Genomic DNA, 15,786 nt, shown 5'->3' on the forward strand with positions numbered 1-15,786 from the left:
TAGCAGTTAGTCTTGTACACAGAGTAAAATTCTGTTCTACATCCAAGTTTACACAAATTAGTCAGTACATTAAATGCAAACAAATAGAACAGTGACATTTTCACTGAAATTTGACCCTAAACAATGTTAAAATTTGGGAATTGTGAAGTTTTTTGTATTCAGAAAAGAGGGATATTAGCCACAGTAAAATGTGCAAATTAGACAATCTTGAGAATGATGTCATTGCCTCACAAATTTCCTATTTCTAGTACACTAGAGTTTCTATTTTGATAGGATTTTAAGAATTCATCTCAATCACATCAATTGGATCCAATATTTATAGGTAAGCAGTGCTGAATGGTAGGGATAAGAGTGACTGAGTTATTGGTGGGTAAAAGAACTGTTTTGTGATACTTGAAAGAGACAAATATTATTATTCTTTTTTTTTTTGAGGCAATGATCAGACTTTGCCCAAACTTTGCAGGGACCATTGTTATGGATAGAGGATACATATGTATTCAAATGGTTTGGATGGGTCCTTTTGGGGCCAAATTCATTGGAGCCCAGTTTTCGATACACTTCAAAGATCTCATTTTCCTGAATCCAGAAGCAATTCAGCTAAGTCATATTACATTCTTACACTTAAAGAAGTAAAATGCATGATCAGATTTTCAGCAAACTTGGCATGCAGAAATCTGTTCTCAGTGGTAGGGAATACAAAGTTGTTCAAACTGTTCAGGTATAGCCCCTTGGGGGAACCAAAGGCAGTCCCTATAGGTGAAAGGGATGTGAAAGTGACATACTTTTCCAAATCCAGACACAGGACAAGGATTTTATATTACACATACATTTGTATTGCATGCATAAAACTTAAGATTTTAAGTTACTTCTAGCCACATTGTAATGCATTTGGATACTGTTAGAAGTGAAACAAGTTGCTTATGAAAGCAGCAGTGGTGGCCAATTGGTAGTAAAGACATTTTCACTAAGGAGATTGGGCAACTTGTTTGAATAGACATTCATGTCTCTCACATTATTAATCCTGGGGTGTAGGTGTGTTCAAACCATAGAGATATATACTAAGAACACTAGAGGGCGGACTCCGTAAAATCCCTGTGACCGATAGAAGGAGGCGTTCGCCATTTTGGTCCGGGCAAATTTCGACTTGCGACCGTACCGATAACGTACAGTCTGTATTAGCGCTAGCGGAGCATGCAGGGAGATCGACGACGGGATGCAACGGCAGTAGGCTAGCATCTATGCCAAGGTCTCCATCGGAGTTTGGAAATCGAAAATGTTCTTAAATTCGCAAATTCTACTTAAAGTAGCATAGATCTACGTTGCAAAATGCCTGGTTCATGTGCTGCTTTTGGATGTAGAAACAGGAGAAAAGAAGGGGAGCGGAGTTTCCTTTCACAAGTAACTAAAATTACATTTAAAGTGTGTGTTAAACAGATTGATTCAAGACAAAAAAAGAAAAAGAAAAAGAAAAGAAAAGGTCTTGCAAAATTCGTCAGGGGGCACTCCGCCCTCCCTCAGCCATTCTCGATCTATTGCTACTGTAGATAGCTAATACAGTAGGCCTACATAACTATATCAAGGTCGGCGGAACGGGGGGGGGGGGGGGGCATTTGCCCCATTTCCAAAATAAAAAAGACTCCCCTTTTTAAGTTTAAAAAGTGCTCTTTTCTAAGTGCCCTATTTGGCCTTTGAGCCCCCCCCCCCCCAAATAAATAAAAAAATAAATAAATTAAATAAAATAAAATCGTTCCTCCACCCTTTGCTATACCAGCAGTTAATTTTACTATGGTGATAGTGTGAGAAAAGCTTAGAATACGTATATGCCTGGTGACAGGACATATTATGCTCCGGCATTCATATCTTTCTGAAAATAGAATTAGCATCATGGGTCTGATTGGGCTTTTGGTTAAAGGCAGGGTGAGGATTAGGATTAGGGTTATGTGTTATGATCTGGGTTAGGGTTTATGTAAGCTTCAACATTAGCATTTCGAGCTTGAACTTAATATGTCATGGAACCAATATGCCTACACGTACTTTTAAAAATGATTTATTTCATTTCCACCCCCCCCCAAAAAAAAATATTCAATGAAACACTCGTATACAAAGATAGGACTATAGAATGCAGTCCCCTCATACAGAAAAAATATAATTGCAAAAAAACAAACAAACAAAAATTGACGCAGTATACTGTATCACAAGGGGCACCCGGCTGTCTAGAGACCAAGAGAACCCTTTGTATTGCATGGACCATGGTCGTGTTGGTCGGCTTGAAAGTATTACCTCTTGGAGAATAAAGTAAATTTTGTTTAATTTTCATTTTCATTACCACTCATAATAAGAGATTGCTAGCAACTTAAATTTTTGAGTTGTTTCCTTCTCTCATCTCCGACCCCCTCATCTTCTTGCTGAAAACCAATACGTGTTTGAGCGCTTGTGTATACGTATTCACGTGTCCACCACTACTGCGCTGCCCGGACGCGATGTTTGTTTTTGCCCGGACAAAGATGGCGCGCGGCCTCTTCATCTCGGCACACGAGCACTGTGTACGCGCCACACGCAGTCCGCGCTCTAGTATACTATTAGTATACATCTCTATGGTTCAAACTTATTTGAATTCTACTTGTGTTCCACATTTAGTCGAGAAGTATGATCCTCCAAAGCATTGGTACTATGACCAATTGTTGTGGGAAAGATATTGTCATGTGCAGATCTAAATGTTTGTGAATCCTTGTATTTTCTGAGCTCTATCCATTTTTTGTTGTTGTATAGATCCATCTCTTTGTAGAGCCTTTCTATGAAGAAAGTGTATAACACTTTCATTCTCATGACCTTAGAAGTTCTGAAAATGTAGAGATTCTTTTTATTAACTCTTTAATTCTCACAATTTTGGAACTACTTTAATCCTTGCATTCTAAGATATACTTGAACTCCATAATTACTGTATACACTGTTATTTTCGCGTACAAATATTTTCGCGAATGAGGAGGTCACAGACATTTTCGCAAGATGTTGTTTTCGCGAATTGACACAGAGGCCTACATAAGCGCACTTCTACCTTAGCGTATGGTGACATTTTCGCGTGTTGTTAAATTCGCGGTCTAACTGTGGTTCGCGAAATTCACAAAAATTAAACCCTTGCAAAAATAACAGCTTATACAGTATTTCTGCTTGTTTGTCAGCCTTCAATTCTTTCAGTTCTTAGAATTGTTTGTGTTTTGTCAACCTTTGATTTTTGGCAGGCTTTTTGTTCCTGGTTCTTCAAGCTTCTTTATATACTTTGTAACTCTTCTATGTTTTATCCTTTTCTGAGTATCCCATTATCAATTAGTTTAAGGATGTGCAAAAAGATGAAGTCACTGGAAACTTAATTTTCACTGAAGGTGGCCTCTCACCTTCACTAAAATGCTGTCAAGAGTATATGTGATTAGCTCTCAGAGAACCATGATATCACTTCCAAATACTAGGTGCCAATTGTTAAACAAGTCTGTTGCTTCATTGCACTCAAGTACATGTATATGCAGGGAAAGAAAACACCCAAAGACTTGAAAAGATTTTGAGAAACTATTCAGTAGAAGAGACTGAAGAACTAGGTCTGGGATAGTATCTTCATGTTACCTGCTGGATGCTATCTTTAGCTGTATAATTCAATTGACTCTCATGGTGTCTTCTCCTGCCACTGTCAGTTAGGGTCAGATATCCCAGCTTCCCTCTATTTTGCCTTTTTTGTTGCAAGCTTTGATTGATGGCTTGGGGAAATGGATGTGAAATAAGTGTTACAGATGGCACATGCAGCTTGCAAAATGCTTGTCAAAGAAGCATTCTTTGTAATTATTTCAAAAATGTTGTTTGTTTGCATATTCTGATAAAAGATATATACAATATTATAAAATAAATGAGAATTTCAATGTGAATACATATTCATTTTAAATAAAGCAATGAAATATAAACTTCACATTTGTTAATTTTTTGAGTAAAAATGGGTTAGCATATGAAAGATATCATAGATATTTTTCAATGATAAATTCATGAAAAATGAAGCTAGCCTATGTTGTATTGCTCAACTAAGTTAGCTGAGTGCATGCAACATCACAATCATTTGACCTGGACCATTTTTTTTTTTTGGAGGTATTCACCTAATTAAGTGATTAATGAGGTGTTGATGTGTGCAGTGTTGTTTTAACTATGATCTTTCCTCGATCTGCTCAAATATTTTCACAATACATATTGCTTCAATTTAGCTATCTTCATTAGATATGACAACAGCAACAAAAACCATCTCTACTTTTTCAGGCAATTTCAAATGAGCATCCGCTAATGACTCAAACTAGATGTGCATTATCACTCACATTATAAAAATATCAGTGTATGTTTGCATGTATGCAGACATAAAACACACACACATATACACACATACACACAAAAACAGTACAAAAAGATTATTCCGAGCATACACATGTGAACATCAATAAGATAACATTTTTTCTCCTTTTTGTTATCTTTTACTGGCAGGTACTATTTCTTGCTTTGTTTTAAAGACTACTTTATCTACAAAATATCATTGGTTGAGAAGGATAAGGGCGTTAGGTGCCACTAACCCTATGTAGAACATGAACGTCAATCTTCTGTATGCCTGGTATGTTTTTATCACTGCAATGCATTTATTATGTGTTGTTGTTTCTTTCTCTGTAACTTTGCAACCAAATTTCAGCTTTAGGACAAGCAAGGGCGTTGGCTACTCAGGTCACTTCATGGGTTCATGTCTGGTCGTGACCTCTGTTAAGGTCAAAGGCAAAGGGTTCCAGCACTGCATCAAGTATGACTTCCAGCCAAGAAAGGTGAGTTGCTGGGACCATGGTTGCAGAGCATCAAGCCTCCAGGCAATTTTTTTTTTTTTTTTGGGGGGGGGGGGGGTGAATATGACTGAAGGGAGACACTCAAAATTGACAGATCAGGGAGAAGATATTTTAGTGTCATGATAATTGCAGCTTGAAAATCATTGCTAATCATGAAATTTCTTAGCAATAAAATTTGTTCACATGTTTTGCCCAATAACCATTTTTTTCCATATTCATAGATTACTCTGGGGCCATACTAAAGCACCCCTCTTTTTCCTGGAATAGTTGTCATTTTCTTTTTCTTGTTTTTCAATTTGGCACTGTACATTAACTGTAGGCAACGTTGCCAAATTCCCATCCTTTATTAACTCACACACAAGCAGCAACTTGTCAGGACAGTGACCTCTCTGTTATGGTCACTAAATGGTGCAATTTCACAGGAGCTTTCATAGATCTGAGTAAAGATATGTAAACTCACTATATAGCTTGAGTATTAAATGCTACCCTGGGCTTACAGAAATCAGTGTACTATGGCTCTGTCATAATGCCAACAGCTCAATGTTTGCTTTATCCGGTCAGGTATATGTTTTACAAATGGTGATAAATTGTTTGGGAGCACCAGAATTTATTGTACCTGTTCAACAGGTGCAATATGGTTGTATCCCTTCCTTTACATTATTATGCTTCCCTCTTGTGTGAGCGAATATCATACCGACCTGTAAGAGATTATATGCATGATATGGCATTGCAGGAAAACTAAGTATCCTGTAAAGATAATATAAAGTTTTGGTACCTCAAAAGTTTCCCTGAATTTCCTTGTCTTAGTTTGTGTTTCAGGTTAAAGTACCTTTCATAATAACTAACACTGTGAGACTTACTCGCCCCAAACTGCTCTCATTTCTTAGTAATCATGCAATTAACTGCGACCAGCAGCCCCATATGCATAGCGACCAGCAGCCCCATACGCATATAGCGTAATGGGGCTTCGCATTGTAGCATTCAGGATCATGACAGATTTAGTATCACGGGTAAATATCAACTTAAAATCCAAAAATTTCTTCAATTTGAAGACTTACCCCTTAAGTTGAAGTATTGAAAACAGGCTTCGGGCAACGTTTGGTTCTGCCAATAGTCATACACTGAATACTATGGCCAGTGCATGCGCACACATCACATGCGCACAAATTTCAAATCCATGAATGGATAAGATGTTTGTGTGCGCATGCGCTGGCCGTCAATTCAGTGTAGCTCTCCCAAGGTCCTCTCGACTGAGTCACATTCAGTCATCAATTCGAACAGAAAGGGACTATTGGCAAAACCAAACGTTGCCTGAAGCCTGTTTTCAATACTTCAACTTAACTGGTAAGTCTTCAAATTGGAGAAATTTTTGGATTTTAAGTTGATATTTACCCGCAATACTAAGTCTGTCATGATTCTGAATGCTACAATGCGAAGCCCCATTTAGCTATGCGTATGGGGCTGCACGCTGCTGCTGGTCGCAGTTATCATGCAATAATGGTTTCGTATAATACGTGTACTACCTCGTCGCCATACGGCGGCGGCTCTGGTTCGAAACCATTATTGCATGATTACTAAGACATGAGAGCACTTTGGGGCAAGTAAGTCTCACAGTGTTAGTTAAATGAGAGGTACTTTAACCTGAAACACAAACTAAGACAAGGAAATTCAGAGAAACTTTTGAGGTACCAAAACTTTATATTATCTTTAAATGAATCAGATATTTTTAGAAAATCCTGGAGTTGAACTGGACCCCGTTTACAGTGCGGGGCTGGGCCGTGCCGTGGCTGAGCCCAGCCTCAATTGCAGGGCCGAGCCCCGCAATTTTGTCCGTTTACACTGCCGGGCTCAGCCGCGCTTATAATTCAAACCATGCAATATTTTGTTGTACTGGGGCTCTGCTTGTAAACAAACGCAATTTGGTATAGTCTGGTTTTCAGACCCTTTGCCAACTGGATTCCTTGGCGACAAAGTCGCCGTTCGGTCAAAGGCCTTTGCCGAAGGAAAAATCCTTTGCAGGACAAAACCACCTTAAACTATACTAGTTTTCGACGTTGAGGGGGTTAATATCCTGAATAACGAAATGTATGGGCAGAGGGTTTGGAAGCCAGACTAAAATTGGCCGCGCATTTGGCCCGGTTTGCGTTTACACTGAAAAAAGGCCGGGCTCGGCCGAGACCACCTCCAGAGCGTGGCCAAATGCGCGGCCAATTTTGGCTCCGCATTTGGCCTTTTGCGCGTTTACACTGAAATGAAGGCGGGCTCGGCCATGGCCGAGCCGCGCACTGTAAACGGAATCCTGGTGAGCTAGGAGATGAACTGATATCAGAAACAGCAGACATACGGCACTTGCATAATTTATGAATACCTTTCAGTATGATGGATGCAGTGAGCTTTAGTGATAATTGATGGTAATAAACAGATTTCTGCATCTAGTGAAAAGTGAAAAATAGATATCTTCTTCAAGTAGGATATTGTACAGTCGCAACACTTTATGTCCATCACCCTGTGGAGAAATTGAGCCATTGTGTCAGTTTCATTATTCTGCCTCCTTTACAGCAAGTTTCTTTAGTTTGTTTAGTTTTTTTTTTCATCCTGCCCTGCATACCTACAGTGTCTTGTGATGATTGGTTTGAATATTACGTTTGTTGTTAAAATACCACACATATGCATCTAGTGTGCTAAAAGTATAGGATGGCTGGACTATGTGTTTAATACTATTATGGGCATTATTCTAGTGCATCCAAAAAGAAATTTGATTTCTTACCAGTTATTAACCTTAGTTTACGTGGGAACAAGCAGTTCGTTGAGAAAAGGAGAGATTTTCTGGTAAAGTGTACTCAGCTGACATCATTTTGTTTAATAATATAAGCATTTGAAATAGATTAGGCCAGAGAAGTACTAGCAAATCTCTAGCCATTAAACAGAAAAAGAGGAAGTGTATTTGAGGAAAGAAGAACCAGGTTGGAATTTGTTCTTCATGTCTTCAATGTTTTCAATAAGGTATAATGACAGCATCAAGCTTGTTCAGTCAGTATTGTATCTGGCCTGCAATCATGAAGTTCCTGATTTCAAGTCCAGTGTTACCAGTCAATTAAACCAATATTGTTTGTTATTACTCTGTCTCCTTTGTCAACCTGTTGAAGCCTAGAGAACGTAAAGAACTTTGCTGCTGAACAATCATTGTGTCATCATCAAATTGGCAACTCTTATTTTTACTGCATGAAGATTAGATGAAGTGGTTAAATTCATTGAATCTGTACAAAATAGGAAAGAAATTTGCTAAAATATGGCAACATGAGAGAGAGACAATAACTTCAATCTTGTAAGGTGTGTTGCCCATTTAAGAATCAGTTATTGATTTAACAGTTGAGATTCTCTGGAAAATTCTGCAACCAAAACAATTTTGTAAGAACAACAAACTGCTGAAATGAAAAATGGTATTGTACTCTACCTTATGAAATGCTAACAATAAGCAGCAAAATATGTCAATTTTTTATAAAGAGATGCAGTACCACACCAAAGACATGTGGATTGTGAGGCTCAATGGGTTGAGAGTGATTGTAATCTGCCCATACATAAAGCGCAAAATGGGGGATCTTTGTTTTTCATAATTACACAATCCTATTACAGTCTTTTCAAAGAGTTGGAATCCTAATGAGGTGTTTTGTTGTTAATACCTCCTGGGAATTGTGTGAATGACTACAAAGTTATAGTTAGCAGATCGCATCAATCAGACACATCATCTCTGACCAAAAAAGAAAAAAAAATTGAGGAGAAGAAAGATGATCTTTTCTTTCCGGTCATATGCAAGTCTCCTAATGTAAACCTAACTAGAGATGTTTCATCCCACTAACCATTTTGCCACTTGCTGAATACCATTCTTCTTTTTTTTTGCGGGAGTGTGTGTTTGCGTGTGTGTTTTTGTTTTTTTTTTTACACACACCTTGCATTCTTTGGTTGTTGCTATGAAAAGTCAAACTAATTGGCAAGCTGCATGTTTGTCCCAGGTAACTGTAATCCTTGCTAGAAGTGGAATCACATGATGCATCGATACGGTATGAAAGCTATCTCTTGGGATTTGTTGGAGACATGAATGCAGAGTACATGTAATTACATAGAGTGTAATGATCGTCAAGCATTTTGCGAAAGTGACACAATATACGCTTTATGTGTGACTGTGTGTAGAGTAATTGCAGAGGATGTCAACAGTTACAGTATTCATCAGGCAGGGTGAAGCAAAGTATCTTCCGTATCTAGTAGCAGCTGTTGAATGTAATAACTTGTCTTTAGCTAGTATTCATTTCTACAAACATTCAAGGTTATACGCTTGAAGTCCAGATATTGATCATCATGCTTTTGCTTGGTTTTGAATGGCTGTATGAAGAATATTCAAAAAATCTATACAAGAAGGGATATAGTGATTACAGTCATGAATCTACTGGTCATAACTTTAGCCCATATATTCTAAAATTTGTCTTGGATAGGTGAAAGATGCACTATGGAAAAAGTTTAATCCTTTAAAAGGATCGCATGCATTGAAATTGGGTTTGAGGATATTTCATGTGACTTGAGATGTACAGAATGTAGATTTCATAGAATGTGGATGCTTGGGAAAAGCATAGAAATATAGGAAAAGAAGTTAGGTTCAAAAGGTTTGAGGAGGGGGTATTTGGGGTATTCCCAAGCAAGGTCTTTGTCACATAGAATTCCTTTGAAGTGATAGTACCTGCTCTAGCAGAGCTCTCCCTGGTGGAATTTCGAGGGGAAGTCATTGCATTGGAATTGATACTAATTGCCTGAGTAGGAGAGTGCCACAAAGCAAAGCGGTCACGTTATTAAAATCTCCAGTTACGTCTGGGCTGTTAAAAATAGTCAGAATGAATGAATTGGAGGTGCTAGGGGGATGGGGGTTAGGGGAAAAGAGGGAGAAGCAGAGGTTTAATGTTACTTTTGAGGTTCTGAGGTTGTGAGACATGAGCAGATATTAGTAAGTAACTGCCGTTCAGCAGTGGAGGACTGCTATCATGCTTTAGTGCTTGCTAATACATTATTCCTAATGATGCATTTCTTGCAGTTTCCTTGCCTAACCTGTGAAAATATGACATTTTCCCTCACTTTTGGTAGCAAAGAAATTTATCACAACATACAATTTTCTTTGCCCATCTATGTATGCATTTTTTCCAATGTACATCAGTTGTGAAATGAAATATGGAATAGAACCTATGGCAAGAGGAAAGCTCTGATAAGTAGGGTTATCTTGAGTTAGTATGATCTTGGGTTGATATCATCTGTAACCAAAAAAGAAAGAGAGAAAAAACAAAAACAAACAAACAAGTCACCATGGCCCTTACACAAATCATACATTTTTCATGCCTCTGCCCCAAAGGATGCTGGAATAATCATGTGTATTTTGGATTATCCATCTGTCTGCTTGGTTATCCATCTGTCTGTCTCAGATTTTGTTATCGCTATCTAATGAAACAAGAACATTAAATGAATTTTCCTTGGTCCGTGGCCCAAGAATACATACTACTATATACGCCAGATATTTGGCGAGGTTTTTATTTTCGCAAATTTTGCAAGTTGGGTGCTATTCGCAAATTAAAAAAAAAGAATTAACTCTCATCCCGACATGAAATTGACGTGCATGCATGTATTTCTCTGTTCTGTCCTGTACTCCACAACTGCAAATTTAACCACTTGTGAAATTGTCGGGAAGTCCCAATTTGTGAAAAATTTGATTTGCTATATGTAGGGGCCTATGGCGTATACAGTACATGACGTCTGGATGCACTGATTAGGTTTTACCAAAATTCTGCAATGCCAAGGCCAATGGTCACTTGTCAGTTGTTTTTTTACAGCATTTTTTCAGCTCTAACTTCAGCGAAGAATTTCCATTTTTGGGGATATAATTTAAGGGTAGAAGTTAGTGGACATTTCATTTACTTAAGCAATGATAGTAATGAATGGTGAAAGTCAAAGGTCACTGTACTTTGTCAAAGTGTCATTGCCAACCACTACTTCAACATGAAATGTCCCATGAATGCAGTTTGGGTGGACAGGGCAAAAACAAATTTACATTTCAGTTTTGTTTTGTTTGTTTTTTCATTGTTGGAAGAAATTTCCCACAATAAATGGATTTTTCTTCCTGCAATAAACTTGCATAGCCAATTCATTTCTGTGTAACTGTGTCATATAGTTTTTCTTTTCCCTCTTCCTGCCTCATTTTTCAATCTCAGTGCTATAGCCACTGTTTTGCCCACTGCCCTTTTTTCCCCCTGAAATTGAAGTCAATATTTCTTTGATCGGGCTTAGATGTCACATATCATCCTGTGAATCCCTCAATAAAGGCTCATAGCATATTTGCTGTTTTTATATTGTTTGTTTTAAATGGACAGAGGCGTGGAATTTCACACTTCACACACTTTGCACATAATCTTTTAAAGAGTGAGTGTAACATTGTCAAGGCATAGGTTTTCACTGGGAGTGCTACTTCTTGGTTTCAGTGGTACATGGTGACAGTGGTGCATGTGTACAACCGTTGGAGGACAAGTGAGATCAAGTGCTATGTGAATGGTCAGCTGGTGTCTTCTGGGGAGATGCAGTGGTACGTCAACACAAGTGATGTAAGTATCAACACCAAACCTCCTTCTCTTCCAGGATTTACATAATTGAACATTTTCTAGGGTGGCAAAAGGTGATGAAATTACAGTTTAGTATTTACTGTGAAAGACAAACTTGTCAATTCAGTATTTTATGTCAGATTATTATTTTTTTTTTACCACCAGGTATGTTGCTTTGCTGAAGCATTGTCCTATCCTGATTTGTTTTGTTTTGGCTTTTGTCACAGTGTTGACCGTTCAGTATTACTGTTGTAGAACACAGAAAGATTGATACGACATTTGTCTCATTAGGAGCCTCACAAAAGCCTGTAATATGTCAGTATTTGGATTTTACAACCACTACCAAACAACAATGAAACTGCACTGTGGTATACTAGTGTAATGGTGTGTATCCATACTGCCCAATTTGCCATTTCTAGATCTCTTCACAAAAGAATAACACTGTGTTGTTGGGTTTTTTTTACTAGTCATGCAATTATCAGCATAAAGTGTCAACTATCTTCCTTAACTAATCAGAGTAGTGCGTCATGATTTTTTTTCTTCACAATATATGATATGATATGATTTATATGATTCTAATCAACTACTCTGCGATGTCATTGAAGATTTAATTTGCATATCAGAAGTTAGAAAATGTTCTCAATAATAAATGAGGTTGCAATATCAGCGAGGATGATGTGAGCAAATGAAATGTCAACTTGTTTTGCCCGCAGCCATATGACAAGTGTTTCTTGGGCTCTGCACCCACGGCTGACAAGGAGCGGACGTTCAGTGGCCAGCTGTCATCTGTCTACCTCTTCAGTGAGGCTGTCTCACCTCAGTGTATCCATGGAATGTATCTCCTAGGGCCAAACTACAGGGTAAGGAGGAAGGGGCGTGGCAAACTTTTCATTACCACTTGTTGGACATGACTGCAAGAGAGTAGAACTGACAAAATTGAACAACATCTATGATTGGTACATTTTGATCATGATGTTTTATTGCTGACAAAGATTGTCATAAGTCAGAAATTAAAATTTTCCGTCAGGATAATTTTTTGAGAAGCTGTTTTGTTTGTTGTCAAATTTTAGAACTACACAGAGGCAAATGTTTTCATTGGCTAAGGCTGTAGTGTTTCAGTCAAGGAATGTTCAGCTCAACCCCTACTTGTATCATTTGTTGACAAAAAAATTCTGAGCAAATGGATTGCGTGTAGTTTCTACAGCATGATTGAAACACATAATTCCAAGAATCCATCATACATCAAAAATTAAATGTACTCAATGGCAGTCTTTCTGGATGAATGTTGAGAGTTTGCTCAATAGTAGCTTCAAGCATTAGTGAAAGAGACCCTGTTCATACCGTGACACTACTAAGCTAAATAGTCAAGGAGTTATCACAAAGAGTTATGCACTGGTTTTAAGTGTAAAAAATAAATTGTATTTTTTTGTTTATAACTAATAACAGTAAAATAATTCATATTTTCACTGGTTTCAATCATGACAGGACAATTTGCTCCAAAATATAACTGAATATTATCATTGTTTATGAATGAAATTGATCACAGGGTACATCCATGTATGCATGGAACAACAAAAGTTGGCATGATATAAGAGTATAGGACTATAGCACTGCTAAAAGGATGTATATAACACAACACAAAATATAATGTACACCTCTTTTGTAAACCCTCACAGTTTTACTATATGTTTAACAGCATTCAAGAATCAATTTTTGTAACAGATAACTCTGAGGTTTAACTCTGAAAATTGTGGATGTTCTCTTCAGTTTTCTTTTTTTTCTATTCCAGAATTCTAAGTTTTTAACTCTGCTCAAAACAGAAATTTTACTCTTTAAGTAATGCTACTTATTATGCAATGCTCATATTGTCATGAATGAAACATTGTTGCATGATTACCATGCTATGAAGGATTAATTCCAAGAACCAATCTGTGATTCAGATATCTTTAAAAGACTTGCCTAATATGGATTGGCATGTCGTAGATGCTGCTTTGGAGAATGACAAAAGTCATGCAATATGTATTATTGTAAAAGGAGATTCAAGTAAATTACACTGTAAGAGTCGGCAAAGCTTGTCCTTCAGTTGCACACCATTTCATCATTTCTGATCTCATTCTTTATTTTTTGATCCTTATCCCGCTTCCCCCTCCCAAAAGAGTCACTTCAAATTTCCATCAGAGAGTGATGTCAGCTTGCCAGACCAGTACAAGAAGGTGTTGTATGATGGCAAGCTGACCAGTAGCATCGTTTTCCTCTACAACCCGGCTGCCACTGAGTCTCAGCTGTGCTTGGAGTCTTCACCAAAGGGAAATCCATCTTTCTTTGTACACTCACCTCACGCCCTCATGGTTCAGGTGAGGATATTCTAGTAAAATTTTACTTTAGAAAAGGAGGGAGAGAAAAAAAAAAATCATGATATAATAATGGAATTCAGGTCCACTTAATATGATGCCCGAATATGCCAGTGAGCCTCATTTCTTATCATTAAGTGATGTAAGCATTGATTTGTGTTTAGCCCTAAAATAATGTGGAGAAGTTAGTCCTTAATCTTTTTCTTCTTCCATGACTTTTGAAAGACAGGTACATAATACTACATACAGCAAGATCATCTCAGTGAATGTGTATAGAATACGCCCACAAACCACTCAAACTGGATAAGAGATGTTGCTCAGTTGTTCTAGTTTATTATATTTTTAATGTCTTTTTGTATTAATGTTTAGATTAGTGGCACTAAAATTTATATACGTGGTTAAGAGTTATATGCCAACATATGTGTGCTGAATTCATTATCTCATGATTGTCAAAGTAAAATACTTTATCATCTTTGGTAGATAAAATTCTCCATGGACAGCATACATGATTTACAAGAAGTGAATCACTAAAGCATTCTATCAGTAGAGATTCAGAGTGCATTCATACACCAGTTTCTACCAACTTTCAATGCTCTTGTTTTGTTCATGATTAGTTACAAAAGGGAGTCTAGATATTTGCAAGAAAATTATTTCAAAGAGGTGTGTCAACTTAATTGTGGGTCCTCATGAATAGAAGACAAACATGTGAAATCTGTTAGAGTGCAGGATCAAGTCACTCAACCTGTTGAAGACAATTTGAAGAAATTTTCACAAATTGCCACTGCGTTCAGTGCATATAGTGTAGACATGAAGTTTCGCATGCATATTCATTTTGCAAATCTTCAAAAACTTCTGGTTTTACAGTTCATAAAGATGTAAGGCTTTTCCTTTTATCAAGATACCCTTATCATCACAAACAGTAAGACAAGGGGAAAGAAATACTGACTTCAGGTGCAATATGACTGCAATGAAATAAGGAGTAGGTCATTCCAAATCATCCATAGCTTTCCATGACCATTGACCAGTATGTTGCTTGACCTTCAACCTCTGTCTCCCAGGATGTGCGAGCCATTGTGACCCACTCCATCCACAGCACCTTGCACTCAATTGGAGGGATCCACATGCTCTTCCCCATCTTCACACAGCTGGATTTTAATCACCTGGAGCAGGGCGCAACATCCAGGCTTGAAGGGGAGAACGGATCATCAGTCTGGTAAGGAGCAGACAGACCTCTGTACCAGGAAATAACTATACAGTTGCACTTTGCTTGATATAGTTTACAGTGACATATTTGATATTTGTATAGAAAGAATTTTGTGATCACAGTAATACATAACTAGCGCAGCTGCCATGGTAACAGTAAGAAAATGCAAGGATGCCCTGGCCTTCTGACTCTCACATTGATTCTTGTTATTCCATTTTCCTTGGCAGTCCACTTCTGCTTGGGTTGCTTTGCGACCTTCTGAAGGGGTCCATGTCAACCCAGCAACAAATGGTCCATGGACGGGGTTTCATCATCCTAGGATACATCCTCCAGAAGGTGAGCAAGAGTCTTCCTTGATTGATTGAAGGAGGGATAAGAAGATGGACAGATGTGTGAATGAAATAGTACAGAGAATGCTGGAAGGCTGGACAGAGTTGGAAGACATGGATGGATCTGTGTGGACTGGCTGGAGAAAAACTACATGAAGTAGGATGAGGAGATGAAAACAAAACTAATGAATATTAAACTTAATAGACAAGAAATAAATGGGGTTGTCAATTAAAAGATGTAAAGAAACATAGCCCTGTGAATAAATGATTTCCGAGGATTTATATACAACATTTGTAGAGTATGTAATATACACAGCATTGTAGGGCATTGTGCGACCTGATATGGAGAAATTGATTCACTGATCAGTGAGAGAATGATGTAGTTGTCTAAATTGTGGGGTTTGATACCTTCTTGAGCATCTC

At 37.8% G+C, this 15,786-nt stretch overlaps 1 protein-coding gene across 8 annotated transcripts in view; it reads left to right on the top strand.

Annotated features, from left to right (window-relative positions):
* The window catches only part of LOC139741368 (neurobeachin-like), a 238,455-nt gene that overhangs the window by 157,030 nt on the left and 65,639 nt on the right, over positions 1-15,786 (top strand). For all 8 annotated transcript variants that reach the window (XM_071651947.1, XM_071651948.1, XM_071651950.1 and 5 more), the window contains exons 7-12: positions 4,709-4,835; positions 11,363-11,482; positions 12,193-12,339; positions 13,636-13,833; positions 14,889-15,043; positions 15,262-15,370. In XM_071651947.1, the coding sequence (XP_071508048.1) occupies positions 4,709-4,835; positions 11,363-11,482; positions 12,193-12,339; positions 13,636-13,833; positions 14,889-15,043; positions 15,262-15,370 (856 nt within the window). The remainder of the gene's footprint in view (positions 1-4,708; positions 4,836-11,362; positions 11,483-12,192; positions 12,340-13,635; positions 13,834-14,888; positions 15,044-15,261; positions 15,371-15,786) is intronic.

The sequence above is a fragment of the Diadema antillarum genome, unplaced genomic scaffold (assembly GCF_040938485.1).
Source record: "Diadema antillarum isolate AM-2024a unplaced genomic scaffold, OU_Dant_1.0 seq00000924_RagTag, whole genome shotgun sequence".
Taxonomy (NCBI): Eukaryota; Metazoa; Echinodermata; class Echinoidea; order Diadematoida; family Diadematidae; genus Diadema; species Diadema antillarum.